This window comes from Lampetra planeri, chromosome 18 (genome assembly GCF_965212315.1).
Source record: "Lampetra planeri chromosome 18, kcLamPlan1.2.h2, whole genome shotgun sequence".
Classification (NCBI taxonomy): domain Eukaryota; kingdom Metazoa; phylum Chordata; class Hyperoartia; order Petromyzontiformes; family Petromyzontidae; genus Lampetra; species Lampetra planeri.
Genome location: NC_136124.1, coordinates 5,383,295 through 5,404,879, shown reverse-complemented (window position 1 = coordinate 5,404,879; position 21,585 = coordinate 5,383,295). Strand labels below are relative to the sequence as shown.

Sequence of the window (21,585 nt, the reverse complement as noted above, 5' to 3'; positions counted from 1 at the left end):
TGCAAGCATGTGACGTATTCACATTGGCCGACAAGGCTTTCTAATATTTACGGCATAGTATTTGTTTGTATCATTCATAGCGACCCAACTTCGAATGATAAATTGTATCCGTTTTGGATCATCTTTAGGAGAATTATTGTGACAGACGGACGGGCAGAGAGACGGATAGAGAGACAAAGCGAATGCATGTGCCACTTTCAGCCTTCATTCTAAAGCGAGAACAAAAAAATTACACACTACGCTCATCGTATGTATACGAAATTGGAAAGTATAGCACAAGGAAATTACAGCTATTGCAAAGTTATAGAGCTTTACATTCCCACTAAATATACACACAATTTATTTTTACGCCTCGAATTTTGACGCTTTTATAACGTAGACTGTGTAAGAATGTCAAGCGTCATCCAGTGAACTCGAGTCGTGTGTAAAATAATACACGGGCGTTTTTTGGCGTTGTCAGAGCGTGCCAGTGGCACAAAAACAAATGTCGCGCTTTTATTTTCCACCAAACGTAATATTCATTGTGTACGAACAACGAGGCGAAAACAAATAAATTACTCTTACTCTGCGTGATATTAATAATGATTACGGGATGAATGGCTCACAGCTCGGTGTGGTGTGCATGCTGGCTGCCTTGTAATCAACCATCATCATCATCATTCCGTCCTCGGCGTTCACAGCCTCTACCGTCCCTGCGTGTGCCTCCCTGCACCCTGCGCCCTGTCTCGCTCGCTCCCTTAAAAACCCTTCTCTTCTCCCTTGCCTATCCTGCTACTGCGACTCCCTGCCCCAGCCTCCCATCCCTACGACCAGGCTTACCCCAACCCCTGCCACTACCCCTATCACTGCCCCAACCCCTACCACTACTCCAACGACTACCACCACCCCTATCACTACCCCTGTCACTACTCCTCCGTTAACCACTCCCACCTATCCTCCTGTCACCATAGCTGCACCACCACTTTTTAATAACCCCACTCTTTATACTAACCACCATCGTCTCACGTACAATTTTATAATTATTGTAAAGCGCCTTGGACTAAGGCGTTATATTAATCTCTAGAAGATAAGATCATTGTCGTCGTCTCGTCGCTGCCCCTGTCAGCAACCAGCAATGTGCCCTCCGCGCACACACATGCATGTTCACGCGAGTAGCTGAAAAACACTAATCCACCACTCTGGCAATTGCGAGAATTCAAAGCATTTCCCATCCGATTGAATTTTTTCATAGACATCGTGCGCCTAGGTGGATGTGGTTTTGGGGGAAAGGTGGCACGGGGAGGGGAAACTTTCTCTCCTTTCGAATTTGTTGCGACGAGCTTTGTTGGCTTGCGAAGACGGGCGCTGAAATCTGCCGGACACCAAAGGAGTGGAAATTGTAGGTCTCGCGTAAGGGGGCGTGCGGGGAAAGTCGAACTCGGAAACGAAACGTGGAGGCTGCAGGGATTTCCATAACCTGGGCCTCTTAAAACCGACCACGGCTATTGCAGGCCACCCTCTCCACTCGCTCCTCCATCCCATCCTGAAACCTCCCTTTACCCAAACCCTGTTCAATCGCGTGTTTTTGTGGCTCTCAACCCTGTGGAGACTTGGTTTATTTATATATCCTCGATTTAACAGAATGTTCGTACTGCGTAGTTCCGTTAAGCTGCTTAGGGTTTGCTTGCAAAAAAAAAAACCAAGCTTTATTTAGAATAGTTGTACAATGTTACTTTTATTATATATTTTACGTGTTTTTTTTGTTTTTTTGCCTGGTATGATCTGTCTGTCTTTAACTTATACCGAGCACACGACGACCTGCAATTGTAAACGGCTTAGTTCAATGTTTCGAATCCGCAGGCCAGCCACATGGCTTGATTGTATAGCCCAACAGTCGCTACGGTAATTCTAGATTTGAAGCTTTCGTGACTGCAAGGATTCATACTCTTAGGTTCTTTCGGTAAAGTCACGTAGGTAAAAATAAATAAATATATAAAAATTTACATTTATATGACTATTATTTTTATTATCCATCCTGGCTGCGACATTCAGACAAGCCCCTCCCCCCCTCAACTCTAGGATCACCTTCATCTTCCTGGCTCCACCCACACCCCCCCAAACTCCCCCCCACCCTGCCACCGTCCTCCTTGGCTCCTCCCCCCTCCTCTTACCCTATATAATAATGTCCCATTCAAAATAACTCTCGCAACAGTTATTTTGCTGTGCCTTTTTACACCTGATGAAGGAAGCTTGTGTTGCCTCCGAAACGTCGTGATTCATTATTTTATTTCTATTATTATTTCTATTATTAAAAAAGTATTTTTTTTATTTTATTTTTATTTTTGCCTACGTGACTTTACCGAAAAAACCTAAGAGTATAGTCGCCACGGTAACCCGTCGTGAGGTCAAAGGTCAGGCGAGATTTCCGTCTCTTAAATCGGACACGAACCACCGCTACGACCTGCTCAGCTCGTTAGCGACGTGATGATTCACCCGTGGACGTTTCAAGGAATGCTTCACGATTCGGGGGTCACGGTTCAATGGCTTTTGTTTTTCTGCTCTTGTAGTTGTGTGTAGAAGCTCTCGTGGTATCCATTTTGTCAATACATTTTTTTCGTAAAAAATGTTACAATTCCAAAGCCCCGTGGCAATTCGTTCCACGATGAAGGCCTCCCCACACCATACTTCACCACGCTGGTCATTTATGGTTGGCTGAATGGGAGGGCTCAGGATCGGTTCAGATAGATCACTCGCCATTGATATTAGCAATGGCCGGGGGAATTGAACTCAAGTCGCCAGGATCATAACAAACAGATTTGAATGCACGAATCCATAGATGGGCACATGCGTGGTCCGCAAACAGTCGGACGGCACCATTCGAAACCTCACTAAGTCCCCAAGCATGGCACGTATCGTGGATGCGCCGTGCGTTGGACGAGTTGAAAAAGCAACTGGTCGCAGGCCAATCTCACGGTACGCATTTACATCTTTTACATTACCCACAGCTCAACTGCAACATTAATTATCGTCCAAAGAGTCTTAGATCTTGTAAATAAATACATATCACGAATCTCGTTGCTTTATTACCAGGTTAAATGAAGGATAACAATATAAATATAATGTATGTGCTCCAAAGAAGTTAAGGCCGCAGTGTTATTGACGAATGTGTAGAAGGTGTTTTTTTTGCTATTCATTGTTAACGCTTTCTTGTGCATCACTGTCAACGCATCAGCAGCAGCATCGCCAAATAGTTGTTTAAAAATACATAAACAGGCCAACCCCTAAAAACATTTCCATCAAGCTTGGGCCATTTCACAATCACAAAGTCGTATTATCTCCTCATCAAATTGCAGTTTTGTTTCGGCCAATATGTTTGTAAGCATCGTTTGTCACATGAATATCATTATTTTTCTCGGATCATCTAATTTACAAGTGCAACAACTCTCCGAGTCGTTAATCACCAAACTTGCGCCTCTGCGCACACCAAATCGTGACCTCTTAGCTATAATTCCTGGCGAATGGCCCCACAATGAATAGACAATATTGCCTCTATTCCCTCTCTCCACTTCTCTCCGTCGTTTTTAAAAGAAAAGTGTCTGAATCCTGGCTGTAAAATAAACAAGTCGCCTTTTATTGCCATTGATCCAGAATGGGTCCCTGCGGTTTCCAATCAGCATTTGTAAGTTTTGTGTTCTTAACAAAATAAAAAAAACTGTTTCTGCGACAAAAAACTTTTTAGAATAGCATTGCCAGATATTGATAAACATGGCTTCAAATTACACTTCTCTATAGTTCATATCTTTTTCTACTATGAAATCCTAGCGTTCCGTTTGTCCGTCTGTCCGTCAACTAATAATAATTAGAGCCATTCACAAGGCCTGAATCAAAAAGTTATAGAAAGTGGACCCCCACCCCAAGATGCGGGCTAAAAAGTTGATTCAACAGGGTTCCAAAAATGTTCGACCCCCCCAAAAATGATTCACTTCCCCCCCCAAAATGTTTATTTTTTATTTTTGCAGGCATATATGCCTACACACCCTTCATACTATAGAGTCAGTAGTATCTGCACACATTGGGGGGGAGGGTGTGGGAGAAGAGGACATCGGGCGAGGAGTGAAGCTACAATAAGGCTGGCGTAGGCTGCCGAATTCTACGAGTTTGAACTTTCAGCAGGGACTTGTCAATCCACGTCTGTAAGCAGGGCCTTCCCACGCCTTGTCGACCATGATAAAAAAAAACATTCTTACCATACCTCACTACCCTTGCCAGCCAGTGTGAAAGGTGGTGCGGTGGGGGCAAGGGGGGAGATCGGGGGCTACTAAGACCGGTTCAGGTATCATCACTGACTGGAGCCAGAATCGAACTTAAATCGCTGGGTTGATAATTCATTATTAGTATTCTGGCTGTTAAGCTTGTTTAGCCAGGAAAACCTCACCGAGTCTCAAGATTATTTTTCGGGAAGGTATTGCCATGTGTGTCGCCAAGTGCAATCCCGATTGAGTAATTTGCATTGGGATTTATGGCAAATATTGTTAGCTATTTATGGGAGAGCAACGGGGTATCCTGCATTAAAAAAAACCTATGCAGAACCGGGGGAGAACGTACAACCTCCACATAGAAAGAATTGAGCCCAGACAGTGCTTGGTGCGAGGCACAGGCATTGCCACTGCGCCAGCCATCCATAACCTTCTTTCGATACACCGTTCCCAAAATACTTTTGATGCCACACAATGTGTGAAATAATTTGGGAGAGAAGCGTGATGCATTATCCGCTGCACAACCACTCCTCTCCATCCCTTGTGATTCATAAGCCGTGTTCGCGCCGGGCAGAGCTTTACTCGATTCCAAAAGCGCTTGAATATTACCCACGAATGCGCGCGCCCTTAATTCACGCTCTTTCTCGGTTTTGAACTCACCACGTGAATAACGGTCATTAAAAAGAGCTAGCTACCTTCGCAACAGGAAGAGAGAGAGAGAAACAAAAACGCGACACGTCGCACGTCATTATAGTTAATTCTGCGTGCCCGCACGATAACAGACGGGATGATTTTGCAAGATTAATGATATTCATTATGATCATCTTCCTCCCTCCCTCGCAGTACAGAGGTAATCTCAGACGTCTTACAGCTACACTGAGTTTTTATAGGTCACTGCATTCTCAGACAAATCAAGCGAATCGCCGTGTTCCCCCCGCCCCTACCACCTCCCCTTAGAGTGCAGGTATAGGAACACCCAGGGCCGCGAAACGCAGATTCATATTAGCACGACCGCCTTCGTTTTACAGCTGCAAGCGATATGTTTTCTCGCGGCCTATTATTGTCCTCGGTATGGCAGTTTTATTATATATATTTAATGCTGCTCAGGGATTCATTTCTTACCTCGTGGACTCTGAGCTCCGGACAGCTCTCGCCTCTCGTCGTTGGGCATCCTAGGCAGAAGCCACCGACGGTCTACACACTTAAACCCATAAAACACATCGAGGGACGGTTCCACGGCGCAGTTTGTATAAATAATCTGGAGACGGGCGCCAGGATGAAAGGGTTTAAAATAGACGCGGCAAAACTGCAGGAGAAAGAAAAATGTATTTCTCTTCACGGGGGGTGCGGGGTGGGGTCTGGGCCAGCGCCAGAGGCTTTGTTGAGGTCTGTTTTTACGGGGGGGGGGGGGGCTGAGGGGTTAGAGCGTCTGAGCTGGCACTGCTGAGATCCTGGGTTCGATGCCATCCAGCTGTCCGTGACTAAACCGGGTTCTCGAGTGTTGTGAGCTGATTGTCTCAGCCCGGTTACCAATGACTGCGCACATACTAAAAAAAACCCATTAAGTTTGGTTCTGGACTTCATTTGGCTATATTCCAGAAGTCAGGATGAAATTAGAAGTTTTTACTGTGACGTCACAATTACTTTGTAGAGTGGGTGGGGACGTTCTGCCCTGCCCCGTGTGTGTGGGTCGGAGGTCACTTGAAGGGACCCGAGTGGTAGTTCTGTGATATCCACTTCCGGGGCGCCATTCGTGAACACGAAGGGTTGCGCTTGCTGTGCGACGGATTTCAACGAATTCTTTATCTCGTGACGCGATTCCGATGGCATGGCCGGGATAACATTTTCGGGGGGCAAAGACAAAGCATTGCGAAACAGACATCTCCCAAGTATCATTATGCAGAGACAGCCCGGCGATATTCATGAGCTGTGAAACTTGAGGCTTCTGTGCCTGCCTGCCCACACATAGGTCCCCGTTTGGCTGAAGTTCGACAATCCTAACCGGACGGGGCCTACACCTCAGAGGTCAAGCGGCGCTTTGAGGCTCCCCGCCCCCGACCCCCCTTCTATTTCATTTTCTGATCTCCCAGTCTGCCGCCCTTGCGAGAGACGGACGCGTGTAATGAATACAACCCCCCTGCGGTGGTCGCGTGCCTGGCCTCGCCTGGCCTCGCCTCGCTCGTGCGTCGATTCGCCTTCTCCCCCGCCCCACCTGACGTGACCGTATCTCACCTGAGCAATGGGGCCTCCCTCAACGCGGCAGATCTTCGCTTATCTGCACCCCCACCCTCCCCCCTCTCTCTCCGGAAGGAGGGAACGTCGTTTTAACTCCACACGGCGTGAACGCCCTTCTAACGGTCCATCACAATCGCAATCGTCGCCAAATCAACGCGTTGCTTTTCTCTCTCTCTCCTCTCTCTCTCTCCCCTCAATTATTTAGTTTTGCCGTTTGCACCCTATCGTTACCTGGGCCTTTATCTCTCGCCGACAAAAAGGCCGACCGGACCTCCCAATCGACCCTGCCGCCCTCTCCCGCCACCCAAACGACTCGCGGTGCGGCGCAGACTTGGTCAGTGAGTCTGCGCTGCCACCACCCCCCCAGCTCCCACGCGTCCCCCCTGGCTGACTCCAATCGCGCGCAAACAAAGTGTGGAGGTGGAGAGGAACACACATAAGCCGTCCATACAAAATGTGAATTGCTGATACAGCAAATCTGGCTGTGACTGTCCCACCTGATGACGGAGACTTGTGTTGCCTCCGAAACGTCGTGATTTTATTATTTAATTTTTATTAATTTTAATTTCATTTTTTGCCTACGTGACTTTACCGAAAAAACTAAGAGTATGCGTTAAAAGAGCCAATTCATTGATTCATTGATGCCGGATCTGAGTACGTGTGCAAAATTTGTAATTGATTGGACAACGGGAGGTAGAATCAAATTTCGATTACAAGATTTGACCACGACAAACACAGGAGTCAAGTGAAGTAAACCCGTTGAATAAAAAAAAACACCCCCGCCTCACTGCCCAAGAGCTTCACTTTAATCTCGCGGTACGTGCCACTTAATGGCCAGCGTTACATAGCAATCATCAGCCGGGAGGCGTGGTGAGAGAGCGGGACAGCTCGCACGGAGAGAAGCCTCGTCGTCGTTTCTACGGTGTAGGGTGGTTTTGTCTTTTTAAATCCTTTATATTAAGTTCACTTGCTTGCTTGCTTAGGACCGTGCAAATCTTTCGGTCGTTTTTTAACCCACTTCCCGTGATCCAATCGAGCTGAAATTTTCCACACAGACTCGTTGTGCGTGACAATTAATGTTCGTGATATAAAAATTCCAAAATGTTACACTTTTTAGGACAAAAATATTATATTTAATTACCAATTGCTTAATGCTGCCATGCAATCATCTGACCCATAGGTGGCAGCCATCTCAAGCCAGAGGACGAGAGGACTCTAGCCGCCACGCATATAAAGGATTTATAGTGAAAAACTTTGTTTTTACGGGTTATACTTGTTTATTTCAGTTGCATTCGCGTAACCAGCCTGGTGGCTCAGCAGTCGAGCACGCGGCTCGGACACCACAGGGCTGAGTTCACATCCCTGATTGGGGTGGGGGGGGGGTAGTCGACTCATCCAATCATTTCTCGGTGACGGCGGCGGGGAGGGCGTCAATAAAACGAGAACCACTTTGTATGTTCGCGTTCTATGTAAAGACAGGCCCCCGCCAAATGAATGTGGATTACCAGGAAACATACGTCGGCCATAAAAGAGGCTTTTAAAAATGTAATGTTGACTGCGCATTACATTCATCCGGTGAAATTTTTCATTTATCTTTTTACCCCAATTCCTACATCTCTTCACATCCCTTCTCTGTTTCCCTCTCGTCCGAGCAACTTTTTCTGAGGCTGCATATACAAAGACAACGATAGAGACAAACATCCCCCGTATAGCCTTTACAGACTGGAGGGGCAAGTGCTGTTCGCGAATAACGCCTATGAAGGACGGCACAGGACACGAGGGGGTGGGTGGCCAGCACCACGCCTGGCCACCTTCATCTCACCAGTGCTGATGTTTACACGCCGCACCAGGCACTCATTTAAGGCAAAGTCGACCTAGGGGTGGCCCAGGACCAGTTGAAATCGTTGCCACTGTTTGTTGGTCTTGAGTGTGAATCGAACTCGGGTCTTGACCTTTCGAGCGCTGTGCACTGACCGCTACACTACCGCTCCCCACATCTACATGACAACACAAACATGAGCGACAACAACAACAATCGCTGTTCACCACAACGTGGCGGTGACGCCACTATGTCGCTTGTGCCATGCTAGGTGCACTTTGAGGCCATGTGAAGTGTCGAAGGCCCGCTTGCAGGAAGTCATGGAACAAACCTAGATATATTTTACTACACACAATGGACAAAAAGGACAAGATCAAAGGGCTCGCATAATGCACATGTATAATGTACGTTGACTCCTTAATCCCCCCCCCGCCCATTTTGCCCAAGAGCGCAAAAGCGTGGTCACCACCTGATGAAGCTAGTTGTTATTACTGGCGAAACGTCGTACTCATTGTAAATGTTGTGGCTTGGCTCTCCAACACACCGGTGTGCTGTACTCGTGACGAATTGCGACGTTCTGTTTACGTGACAACCCTTACTGGTTGGCTGTGTCGGGTGGTGGCGAGTTTTAACGACACATTTAGATATTTACGCGATCTAACCCAAAAAAAACTCGTATGGATGCCATGGGTTGACTGACTGAGATGACTGACAGATGCACCAACTGTGCCCCCCACTGTGCCAGCTTTCTCCATTTTAGCCGCCCGGCATTCTACCCATTATTGTGAGCGCCACTCCTCTGCCCTCCTTTGTTGTTGGAGGGTGACTGCCTTCAACTCCCCAGCAGCATCCTTCAAAAACCTCCTCCACAGAGGCCGATCTTAACACTGCTGGTACCAGTCATCGGCGAGTAAAGTCAGCTCCACATCACACGTAGACACACACATTCTCCATCTATCATCGGCCTCCGTCAAACGTCTCCACCTCTCTTAATTCGTTCAGTCATTACCGCGCAGATAAACCGACTTCGTCTCTTAGCCCCCAGATATTCCATACAGCGAGCAGACCTCGATTGCATCTGGCAAAATTTTTTTACGATAATGGGCTCACAGCGCGAACGCTTCAGTAATCTAACAGTGTGACCTGCTTAATCAAAAATCTTCACCGCCTTGAAGACCACCACTACCACCACGACTCCAATCCCAATCACCACTTCAAACAAAACAACAGAGGTCACCGTGTGCTTCGGAGCTCGTGGCATGACATTTTTAGAACGACAAAAAAGTCACCCTCCCGCCGATGAGGATCAAAAGCAAAAACAATATGAGAGCCACTTTGATGTTCAAAATGAAGCCGTTTGGTTGGTGGCCAGTAGATGTTTACGTTTGTGCGCCCGCATGTGACATTTTTTTAATCACTTTTGAGCAAACCAAAAATAAAATAATAATAATAATGTTACGACCGACGTGGGAAAACCGAAACAGGACATTCTCACCTCATCAACATCCTCGAAGGCGTTGATGATGTCATAGGGCAGGCAGGAGAGCAGATCGATGATGAACCAGGTCTTCAAGTAGTTGGCCCGTATGAGCATAGGGTCCGAGATGACCTCCCCGGCCGAGCCGACGTAGGTCGTGTGGAAGTTGAGCACGATGTCCACCAGGAAGATCACGTCCACCACGCTGTCCACCACGAGCCACGCCACGTTGTTCTGCTTGCTGCGGAAGGAGACGTTGTAGGGCACCATGATGGCCGTGTAGAAGGTGAGTATGAGGATGAGCCAGTCCCACGTGGTCTTGAAGGCGCAGTAGTGGAGGATGATGTGCGGGGGAGTCTTGGGCGTCTCCTGCTTGTACTGGGGCAGGCACTCCGAGTGGAGGGCCAGAGCCTTGGGAGAGATGGAGACAACCCTAATCAGTGCACATACATAACTAGGGCTCTCGTGTCGCTGAGAGAGGGTCCTTGCTCATAATATCAACAGTTCACCAGCATTGATTCAAGCAAATCTGACCGCAGATGATACACTGCATGTCAAAACCGGTCCAGAGTTTTGCTTGTCTTAAATCAACGCTGCTGATATTCTACACTTCCAGAAGGGCCAGTGCAGGTGATAGGTCGTGAAAGGAATACTTTTATCTACTTAGTTTTATTTTTGAGAGATGGCTGCGTGAATGAGACGCTGTCTTTCCGACAGCTCTGTTCTTCACCTGAGGACGGCTGCTAGCGTTGTGGCCGAAACGTCGTGAGAATTTTATTTTATGTTTTATTTTTATTATTTTATTATTTCCCTTCTACGTGACTTCACCGAAATAACCAAGAATATATTGTCTTCTTGTGAATTGTTTTCATCACGTAAATACTGTGGCTCAGCGGTACAGCGAGCGGCTCGCAATCGGGAAGGTTGTGAGTTCAAATCTCAGTTGGGGGGGATGGGGTGGGGTGAGCGGGGTATGACTTAGCCCATCATCCTGCTGGGGGTCAATAAAATCAGGACCACTTTGTGGGAGAGTCCAATGAGGAATTCTCACCACTGGCCCACGACTGGGGAGGCGAGCACTAATGCCGCAATGGTCGTTTGAGCAGCAAGAACTCGTCCTTGGTTTCCGACTCGTTTCTGGTACCGTCGACAGTCAATTGGCATAGGCCCCGAAGCCAGGAAAATTAACGGTGCCCCCCCCCCCTCCCCCGTCTATAATTCTGTTGGTGCTTAGGGATTTGACGTACACTTATGTGAGGCGTGGTATCAAGTTATAAACAATTGATGATGACGATATCGTAAATGATGACGACAAATGTTGTCCCACTTTGTCGCATGCTGGCTGCATGGGGCCCTGGTACAGACACACCACCTGCACAACAGACATCTGGTCTGGGACTCATCTTCTTGGTTCTTTCGGTAAAGTCACGTAGAAGGGAAATAAAACAGTAATAAAAATAAACATAATAAAATATTTTATTCATAAAGTAATCAAAATAAAACATAATAAAATATTTTATGTTTTATTTGTATTACTTTATTATTTCCCTTCTACGTGACTTTACCGAAAGAACCAAGAAGATAAATCCCTGCAGTCACGAAAGATTGAAATCGAAAAATGGTCTGGGACTGTTGTTGTTTTTGTTGTTTTTGTTTTTCTGTGTTGCTGCCGGTCCAAAGTTTGCAATTGGCAGGAATTGATATACTTGTGCAATTTGTACTTTATATATATTTATTTTAGTGACTAGCTTACCTTTTCTCTATGTTGCACTCGTATATGGATTGTTTTTTTTGTATTGTTTGTTGATGTAACTTTCTGACCCGCCCCTACAGGACATCTGTGAGAAAAAGAGCTTCATAGCTCATCGGATTCCTCCAGAATAAATACAGATTCTGATTCTCATCTACAGCACCGGGCCGATAGCCTCGTGTGATGTTAGTACTGCGCAGGGCTTGGTGCTGCCACAGTTGATACACATTCTGGCCTTGTTCTTCTTCCACTTCTTAATCTTCTTCGTCTTCCATCACTCTGTCTTTTCCCATAATTTTGACCCAGTTGCGTTTTGCATTTCCCATGTAATTTTTCAGTCGCTTTCAGTTGCTTTTATCGGATGCAATCCATTAATTCCTGAACCGTTATTCAGCGATTCCTCGCTTCGGCGATTCGAGGAATTGTCATGAATCTTGAGTGGCGATTGGGATCGGGGATTCAATTAATGTTGGCCTCGTTTCTGTTGTTTCTCGGTGGGTTTTTTTTCATACACGAACGTGCCGAATCTTGTGTTTCACACAGCTTCGTTCGCTTCATTAAGTGTACTTAATGTACGCTGAACACGTCATTTGGATTGACTCTTAAATTATCCATTCTAACGTGGGATTCCTTTCACGTATTACGAGCATAAGAATCAATCGCGATCAACGACGCGATGCCTGACAAACAAACAGTGTTGCATGTGCATACGCAGATATTTCATAACAAGAAAATAAAACCGCTGATATATTGCATGGCCAGCGGTACACAAGCACAAATGAAATAACTCAACACTCTCATAATAAGTAGACGAATGCCTGTGGTAATTGCTCTTCCTCGGAGTGTCAGAAGTTGTGTCGGCATTAATACAGTTATTGTCCACGAATAAGGCGGTGGTGGGGAGCGGTGGCACGGCGGTTTACGCACCGCGCTTTGAACCCAGTGACCTCGATTCAATTCCTGGCCGTGGCTAACATCAGTGAACATCGGAAACCGGGCCACGCCGCGTCAGTCACGGGGGTTCTTTGACCATACTTCATCGCATTTGGTCCGTGCGATTTTTCGAAGGAGAGGGCGGAACCCAGAAGCCGGTTTAGACACGACTGCTGCTAGCTGTAGCCGGGACTCAAACATCCCACCGCTGAGTTGACAGCGCGGTACGCTCACCACTTGCGTCACGGCTCCACGTCGCATTGAGTGCGCCACGTCTTACAATCCATTGGACAACACCCCCGTGTGTGTTTTTGTAAAGCTACGGGTCGAACCCCTAATTCATATCCAGGGGGCTGTAGCGACATAAGAGCCGTGAGAAGGTTTTTGATCGGAGGAGGGGGGGGGAATCCATTCAGCCCATCTGGCTCATCTCTTTATGAATCCAGACCTTCCCCCTGAAACATCGTAATGCCCGGAGGAGTATTAGGGAAAGCATCTCGGCCTGTTACCCCCAAAGCACACTCTTTACTCAAAACAAGGCCACCCTGCTTTTAAATGATCCTACAAAGACTGCCACCCTTGCTTTCTCTCTCTCTCTCTCACTCTGTGGCTTTCTCCTACTGGCTCTGTCATCTCTTGCATCTTTCTCGCGCGCTCTCTCTCTCTCTGCTCTCACTCGCTCTCTCTTGTTTTGTTTTGTTTGTTCACCGGCTCCGGAGCTCTTCCGAGGCTCAGTGTTTCGTCGCGTAAGCCTTGAAATATGCGTTTAATTATAATCCGACAATCCTTGTTGCTCTTCCAATTTAATATTTGTAAACTTGACTTCGGCCAACGCCAGCGGGTACCAAATAAAAAAAAAACACTTTGCCGGGCCATTTGACCCTCTTGATGACTTTAAACAGCGGAGTGAAATCGTCTTGCTTCAATGGAAATGTTTCCGGATTTCTCAGTCGTCTCATTTCCAGCGCAAAGGGTCTTCTGACATCCCTGCTCCCTTCTCAAACACTCGTTCTTCGCTGCCATGAATACGAAATTATATCGGCAGGCCAAATGTTTGAGGTGTTCTTGGCAATGACAGCCGAAACCCCTTCAAAACTACGATGCCAAAGGGTGCCCATGGGTTGTCTGGCCTCATCTTCAAAGCTTGATTGTGTCTGTGATGTGAGAATACTCCATGTCGTTGTGTGCGTTTGTGTTTATTATACATATAAAGTGGGAAGTTCAAATATTGTACCATTTCATATTCAAAATGAAGCACAGAGGCATGCTAATTAGTAATGAAGTTTTTTTTAAATACTCACCTTTTATAAATATATGCTCATTTATGTAATGTCTTGCCAAAAATAAATGAATGCAATTTTGGCAAATTTCCCAATGCAGGATCCTCGTGCAAGAGAGCCTTGAGACTCAATGAGGCTTTCTTGGATAAAACCCGTTCTTATTACTTATTGCAATCTTTATGAAAACTTTAATAACGATAATAATGTCAATGAAATCAGTGATATCACAAGTGGCTGTGTGTCTCCCCTAGAGCAACTCAGCCTTAAATTAGTATTATGTGCTTATGTTGAAGCTCTTTCGCACCGTATGTAGCCAACCGTGCTAATCGGAGGTGCGGCGGAAGGACAACAAACTAAACACAAAAATCAGTTCTAAAGGAATGCGTTTTCAATCTAGCTTTGAAAGTACATGGCTCCAGTGGCTTCCTAATATCGGGAAAGAAGAGCGTTCCAGACGGCCGTAGAAGCGCATCTGAAAGCGCGCGATGCGGTGACCGTCTTTGCTCGATGGCAAACCAAAAGCTCTGCGAGGATAACCGGAGTTGGCGTGACGATTTATGAATACTTCAGCGTTGGGGAACAAAAAGCGATTGGCCATGGTATTTTCTGGCCACGGCCTTAATAGATGCTCGCTAACAACAGGGGTGGCCAAAGCACGGCTCCTGCGTTGCCTGCGGCTCCCTGCCAGTTCACACACATGGCTACTTTATTTGAAACAGGAAAATAAATCTGCAGAAGAAGCCAAGTGACACTCGAAATGACGGAGGAGCGAGACGGGCACGCTTCGGCGGGTGAATGCTTTTCGTGCTAATTTTTAGTTTTTACGAAAACGAACACCGGGTGGCACGGGGGGGGGGGGGCGCGGTGGGGGGCGTCACCTCGGCTGGACGCAGCGGCTTGTGTCCATTCTCCCCGCGGTGCGCGCTGGCAGCCAACTGCTGCAGGGCACTCCTGCTGCTGGTGAGGGCTCGTGTCAGACGCGCAAACTTGGCCCAGCCTGCACATCGCACGGAGGGAGAGAGACATTCTCCCAAATTATTCGACGCACAGATCCGTGGCTCGCACGCACGCGCGCGCACGCACGTGGCGTCGCGGCGGACGATACCTGCGGGGAGGAGCGGATGCGTGGAGAGTTAAGAAAAATGAATGAAAGATTTGGTCCCCATGCCACCGAGGCTCCGGGTTTTGTGCCAAAGGAATGGAGTTTCACAGCCATTAATCGCAATGTTCTGTGGCAGTCAGGAAGCGATGAGCATGAGAAAACGATAAAGTGTTGTTTTTTCACTTTAAGGTAAACAAATACCGTGCAACCAGTCTGGGAGTCCACTGTTGGTGCTGTGTGTTTTTGCCATATCACGTGTCAGTCAGTCAAGGCACTTTTTGGAAGGATGTGTGTTTTTTGAAGGGGTGGAGTGGTGGTGCAGTGATTACCACGTGGAGCTGACAACTGGAAAACCCGAGCTCGATTCATGGCCACGTCAGTGACATCTGAACTATTCCTGCCCTCACGTACTCCACTGCACTCACCCACACTGAGCAGTGTGGTGCACTCTATTCAAACAACCTCCACGACCAATATAAGTTATCTGAAACCCAAAATGTCTAAGGAGAGGAGAGGTATAAAAATGGATGATGAAAAAAAATAGGGAATGCAGAACTCGGTAAAACCATTAGGACATAAATGTATGAAATGAATTCTTAAATAACATAATAAAACACAACACAAAAATGATTGAAAATGTCACAACAAAACAATGGGAGCATGAAAGCATCAAAAGGGAAGTTGATGATTGGTAAATCATAAATAGTAGCCCTTAGAGAGAGAACGATGGGACCATAATGCGTGATAGATTCAGAATAATAAAACGCTGTAGCACAAAAAGGAAATCGTATATAACGCGGGAAACAAATCACTTTTCATGTAAGGAGGACATTCAAGATAGATGTTTCACTTGAGAAAGCAACTTACAGCCACTCATAGCATGAAACATATAAAACTCACAGACCCAGAAGAAATAACTGGATGGCTGTGGACATCGTCAAAAATCGAAGAAAATTTGCGGACCTATTTTCCTAAATGTTAGTGCATGACTTAAATATCCCAGTCGTGGAATAACCGAACGAACAACGCAGCGGGGTATGTACAGCGAAGACACACGTTGAAGGCAGGCTGGACAATGAGGAACAAAATAAAGGGGGTGAACAGGAGCAGGTTGGAGTGCTCTTGATCATCAACAGATGATAAAGAACAGCCGACACATCAACTCGCCTCCTCCATGCGTGTACATCCCACTCTCCACGTAAATAATAAACGCATTTCTTACACAAAACCCATCATCTGCACGGCCTTCTGGGGTTACATAATTTCAGCAGGATTGATTGAATGCAAAAAAAATAATCCCCACTGGTACGCCATCAACACTCACATTTGTCTTCTCAAAAGAAAAAGTCAGGCTTCCTTCAATCATTGCTGGTGTCGTGATATCGTGGGATGTCACCGTGCTGTGCCGACCCTAGAGAGGCACGGCGTGCGGTGTAGCGACATCGCGGACACCACGTGGTGTGGGTGCAGTACCAGCCCTCGAGAGGCACGGTGAGCACTGATTGACAGCGCTGGATGGCACCACGCTTGGCGTGCAGTGCCGGCCCCTACAGGATGGGGTGTGGGAGTGCCGGCCGTAGGGATGGGGTTCCTAGAGGCCGTTGCACTCTGGTTGACCCGAGAGGACACGTGACCGGTTAAGTCTACAAAGGGCCCCCAAGTGGGAGCTAGGGGTGGTCACGTGGTTGGGGTACAGATCTTGCTCGAGGATTCTAGAAGGTGGTCGTGGCCAAGGGCGGGGCCAGCCACACCGTAGAGAATATCAGCCGGGTCGCCCAGAGGGACCGGCGTTGTTGTTCATCCTGAAGAAGCCTTCGTCTACGTTCTACGTCCTACAGAGTCTCCAACACGTGGACCGGGACCCGAGCTGCGGTCAAGTCCGTTGTAGCAGTTACGGTGTGATTAGCGTAGTTAGGCTGGTGGTCACCACCATAGGTTGTTATTCTGTTAAGGGGCAGTTACCCCGTGTGTTAAATAAATGTGTCGCCTCCAAGTGCACGTCTGCAACTCAGTCGAATCCACTACACTGGTAAAACTGCCGATGTTGTAGGCAAGGCCATTCTATCTACAACATGGGGTTCCCAACTCAAATTAATAATTAGCATAATTGTGGAGAATATAAATAACGTAGTAAATGAAACGACTAATTTACTCATTAATTTATTATGACGAGGATTGGAAACATGGCCGCTGATGAAAAAAATGAAACAAACACTGAAATGTGTCCAAATACACATGGACAGATGCATGCTGGGAATCACATTAAGACGGAACAAAGAACACATGCATAGAGAACACATGTCAAATAAGAGACGTCATATTGACAGTTAAAAGTATAAGTTGGCTTTGGGTAGGAGACGTTGATAGAATGAATGGTGGCTGATGGATTAGATTGGTGTCAGAATGCAAACCAAAGACGGGAACACACCCAGGAGTGTGGAAACATGCCCAGGAGGGTGACCGCGATGGAGATGGAGCAACTAAATAAACTCACACTAAGCCAGCGAGCAGGATCATTAGATCGCGAGACTATGACAGATGAGGATGACAGGGGCCTTTATCCAGCAGTGGATAGATTGCGACTGTTGCTGACCATGAGGCATGGAGTGGCATAATAATGGTGAGCACGCAACGCTACGAACCAGGCGTCCCGAGTTCTATTCCTGCTTACAGCCATCACCTAGGTAGACTCAGCCTCAAATCAATACCTGGTGCGATGTGTAAGTATCGCCACTGGGGAGACAAAGGCGACTAGGCGTATTGATGGCCACTTGCCCCAAAAGTCTTTGATTATATACATATATGTAGGCCAGCAATTATTTTACAACAGCGCCTCAAATGTAATTGGTTATTATTTAGTTTTCCATTGTTAAAATGCAATCATCGGGATTTTATATAAGGCCACGATCACATCACTGATATATTTTTAGCAGTTCAATCGCCAACTTCTTAGCCAACACACGCACACGTATCACAAATTGGTAGTTTTCAATCAGCGCACGCTGCCACCGATGACCTATGCATCAGAAACTTGCGCACTGACAAAAGGAGATGTGAAGAAATGAAAAAAAATCTGTTAAAGCGAAGGGAAGCAGCATGGGGAGACAGAGAGAGAGAGAGACAGCTGCTGAAAATGACACTGAGCAATCGGAGAAGAAGGTACGTGGATCAGATGGACACGTCTCGAATCGGAGATATCAACAGCGATCGTCTCAGACAGCGAATGGACACGCCCGCCAGACGGGATGACGGATAACCGACGGACCGCACTGATGGCAGGATGGCAAATAAATAAGTAACGGGACATTATCCCCGACAGGAGATCCGCCGTGGTGGAGATGGAGCGACGAGATCAGTTCGCGCGCGGCACCCTGAGACGGATTGCGGCACCGGCGGCATCCAAACAGCGGATAGAACATGGCCACTGGCTGCCGTCCACGTGGACTGAGACATCTCTAATTGACCTGGAGAGACATTCGGTTTGCTCAAGTAATAAAACGCCTGCCGTCCTTTTTTTAGTGATGAGTTTTTATTTGGCAACTTTCCGGCAAAGGACCTGTGGATTCGGTCCTCCCGGGGTAAATGCAACCCGACGGCAAAAAAATTTCCGATTACGCCGCACTCAAATGCGGCGCATTTTTGCACAGAACATCACATTTACAGGCGTGTTTGTAGGCGTCATGGAGCGCGATCTCTTCAAATTGCCGCGAATCATCCCGTGAGAGAGCGAGCGAGCGAGCGTGCTTATCGCCCGCAGGCATTCGGGATTAGCATATCGGCACGAGGCAACTGGGTGGCACGGCAAACAGCAATAGCCGCCCAGCTGTGCACGAGCTGTGTATCTCCGCGAGAAAATTGCTCCCAGTGAAATAACGGGGGTCTCGGATAAACGCATTACCCCTTGTGCAGAATTTCAGGCCATGGTGTCCGCTATTGCTGCTCAAGTTTTTAAAGCCCACCCCCCAGCCCCGAACCGCCCTCCTGCACCGCTTCTGTCCCCACCCGGCTGTATAAATGGGCACCGGCACAGTTAGCCGATCGGCAGATAATGGGGTAGAGTGTGGGTACCCGCACCTTCTTCCAAGATGTTGTTTGTACTTCCCCCCCCCCCCACCCCTTAACATGTGATAGTAGCTAAAAAACAACTCCTTTGGCGATGGTGGGACGGGGGGGGAGAACTCTCTATAGCTCCCGCTGCAGTGGAGGCCGTTCTGTCCAACAGTGGCGCTACGCGAGCAAATCGCAAGGCACGCGCCTGTACCACTCGCCACCGTTGCTACCGTTGGAGATATTTGAGATAATGAGCTTTGGCCAGTGGCTGGCGGAGCGTGAACCTCATTCCGGGCAGGTGGCCTGCACAAATGTTCACGGCTACTCTTGACAAAAACAACCTCCCCCTCCCCCAACCCCCGTCCACACTGCCCCCTCCCAAATTGTTTCCAGGACATTCTTCGCATGGGTTCGAATCCGGCTCTCTCAGCGGACTATTAATTGCGATAAGTCAAAAGTTGAAACTGCACTGCAGCATTTTTACTACTCTATCGAATGCAGGTTTCATGCGCCCACAGTTGAACCGGGTCCTCCTCAACTGTAGTTTAGTTTATGTCGCGGCCCCGGTCACCAATTACTGTACAAGAAGACCGTCACATTGCATTTTTGTTTTGACTTAATTTGACTAAATTCCAGCTCTGGGGATGTAAAATAATGTTTTGGCTGCCACGTAATGAATACTCTATTTCAGAATCAGAATCTCTATTGACACTGGGCGATTCCGATGAGCTATAACGTTATTTTTCAGAGGTGTCCAGTAGGGGCATCTGCAGGCCAAATGGGAAAGTGCTCCCCGTAGTGTGTGCATAACGGGTCACCTTTAAACGGATTTCAGGAGCAATTGGTGTGAGTGCGTGTCTCACGTCTGCCCTGACTCCCTCCCGGAACACCACCACACTGTTAACTGAGACCGTGTGGGGTGGGTTGTGGGTAAAGAACACTGAGCCCACAGAGCCTCACAGCTTCTGGAGCACGGGGAGCATAATCCATGGGGTCCTGGTGCAGTTTTCGGAGGCCAGAATGGGTCACGTCCCTGTGCCACCATGAACATGGTTTCCATCGCTCGTAGGCGCGAGGCATGAGACGACAGGGCACTGTGGTGTTAGTAGCTGCGACGCTCTCACAGAAGCACCTCCACAAGGCCCTTCTGCGCACACTGACGCTGGGCCGCAAAAAAAACGGCGATGGAGATGACTCTCCTCCCCCCCGCTCCCCAGCCCCGCTTGCAGTGCTCCTCCCGCGCTATTCCCGCGGGGTCAAAAAAAAGAACCAAGCCACGTGCACGCCTCGGAGGGATCTTCTTCTCGTCGCGCCTCGTTGTGACCATCGACATTTTGGGGGGGCAGCAGCCTCGTCCCCGTAAATCTATGCAGCCGCGTATTCCGTTGTTGCGTCAAGCAGGGGCCGCGAGCGGGAAACGCGAATAGCTTCATTTTGTATGGAAAAAAATCTTCATAGGTTTAACGCTTTCTGGCAATTAAACTGGTGTTAAGATATTCAAACAGCGAATCGATACATTTTGCCAGGAATCAAGTCTCCATTAACCACACGTACCTGTGGTGAACGTGCAAACAAACATGCTCTGATAACACTGGTCAACAAAAAAAAAAATTCTGGCCTGGACTTTTGCAGCTGTTTTAGACTAATTTCAGGGTGCTGATTCGAAATCTGATCTCAGATTTGCTCTATCACATCTCATTTTTATGCTATCGGCATACCCCATTTTCATTGATTTTACCCGAAATTAACTCTGTCACTTATGATTGCAAGTTGTTGCGAGTCAGTGACTGCTTTAGTGTTAAAATATGGTGCTGTATTTTTAGGATAGTGTGTTTATGATATCATTTTATGTAGATATCCTCATTTATTTAATATTTTTATTCTGCAGTTTTTATTGAAAATGCAATATTTGATATCTCAAAAACCTGATGTGATAGACAAAAACTGATGCCAGATTTGGAATCAGCACCCCAAATTTACATTAAAATCGTTGGAATACCTTATGCCAGAAAAAGTGTGTTGACCAGCGTAATAGAGGTAAAACCTATTCTTATTTTTCATGCTTTCCTACTGGCAAAAAAAGTCCCATGATAGAGCCATATTTTGAACAACAACGAAACAAACAAGCACAAATAATGTATTTTCAGCTGCAAGAATCAATTTTGTTGCAGTATCGGGGGTCTGGTGAAGCTGCGTTGACAATCTAGCAAATAGGGCAGGTGGTGGGGTGCCTCTGGATTACCGGCGACTTTGGAGCCGTTTCCCTGAAATTTCAACAAAGACCATCGCACATATGGCCCTTCTTTGTGCGAGTTCCAAAAAAAACGAAAACGTTACACAACTGCAGACACAAGAGCCAGATTCATCCTCGGATGGCAAGAAGGTTCAATAATTGTAATGTGAAAACTTTACCAAGCAAGCAGTCTTTGGTTTTTATTTTGCTATTGCCAAATGGAAGAAGCAGTGCCTTGCTCGCCGTGCATTGCTGCTGAGGCTGCAGCGGTCATTCTCGTGCCAGGTGCAACATTCGCCGATTATTTGTTTCAGATTGCACAATTCTATGTTGCCACTATCCGATGGGTGCACGTTCCATTTCTTACCGGTCAGCAGGGTGTTCACACATCCACGAGCTGCCGATCTTATGTCAAAATGGCATGGGGGGAGGGGCAGGGAATGGCGCAGGAAAATGTAGCACAGGTCAAAA

General features: G+C 47.3%; 1 protein-coding gene across 1 annotated transcript in view; it reads right to left on the bottom strand.

Annotated features, from left to right (window-relative positions):
- KCNH1 (potassium voltage-gated channel subfamily H member 1) overlaps positions 1-21,585 on the bottom strand; it is a 140,459-nt gene that overhangs the window by 64,809 nt on the left and 54,065 nt on the right. Inside the window, exons 5-6 of the mRNA XM_078602668.1 lie at positions 14,608-14,726; positions 9,785-10,177 (exon numbers count right to left, since the gene is read on the bottom strand). Of these exons, the coding sequence (XP_078458794.1) occupies positions 9,785-10,177; positions 14,608-14,726 (512 nt within the window). The remainder of the gene's footprint in view (positions 1-9,784; positions 10,178-14,607; positions 14,727-21,585) is intronic.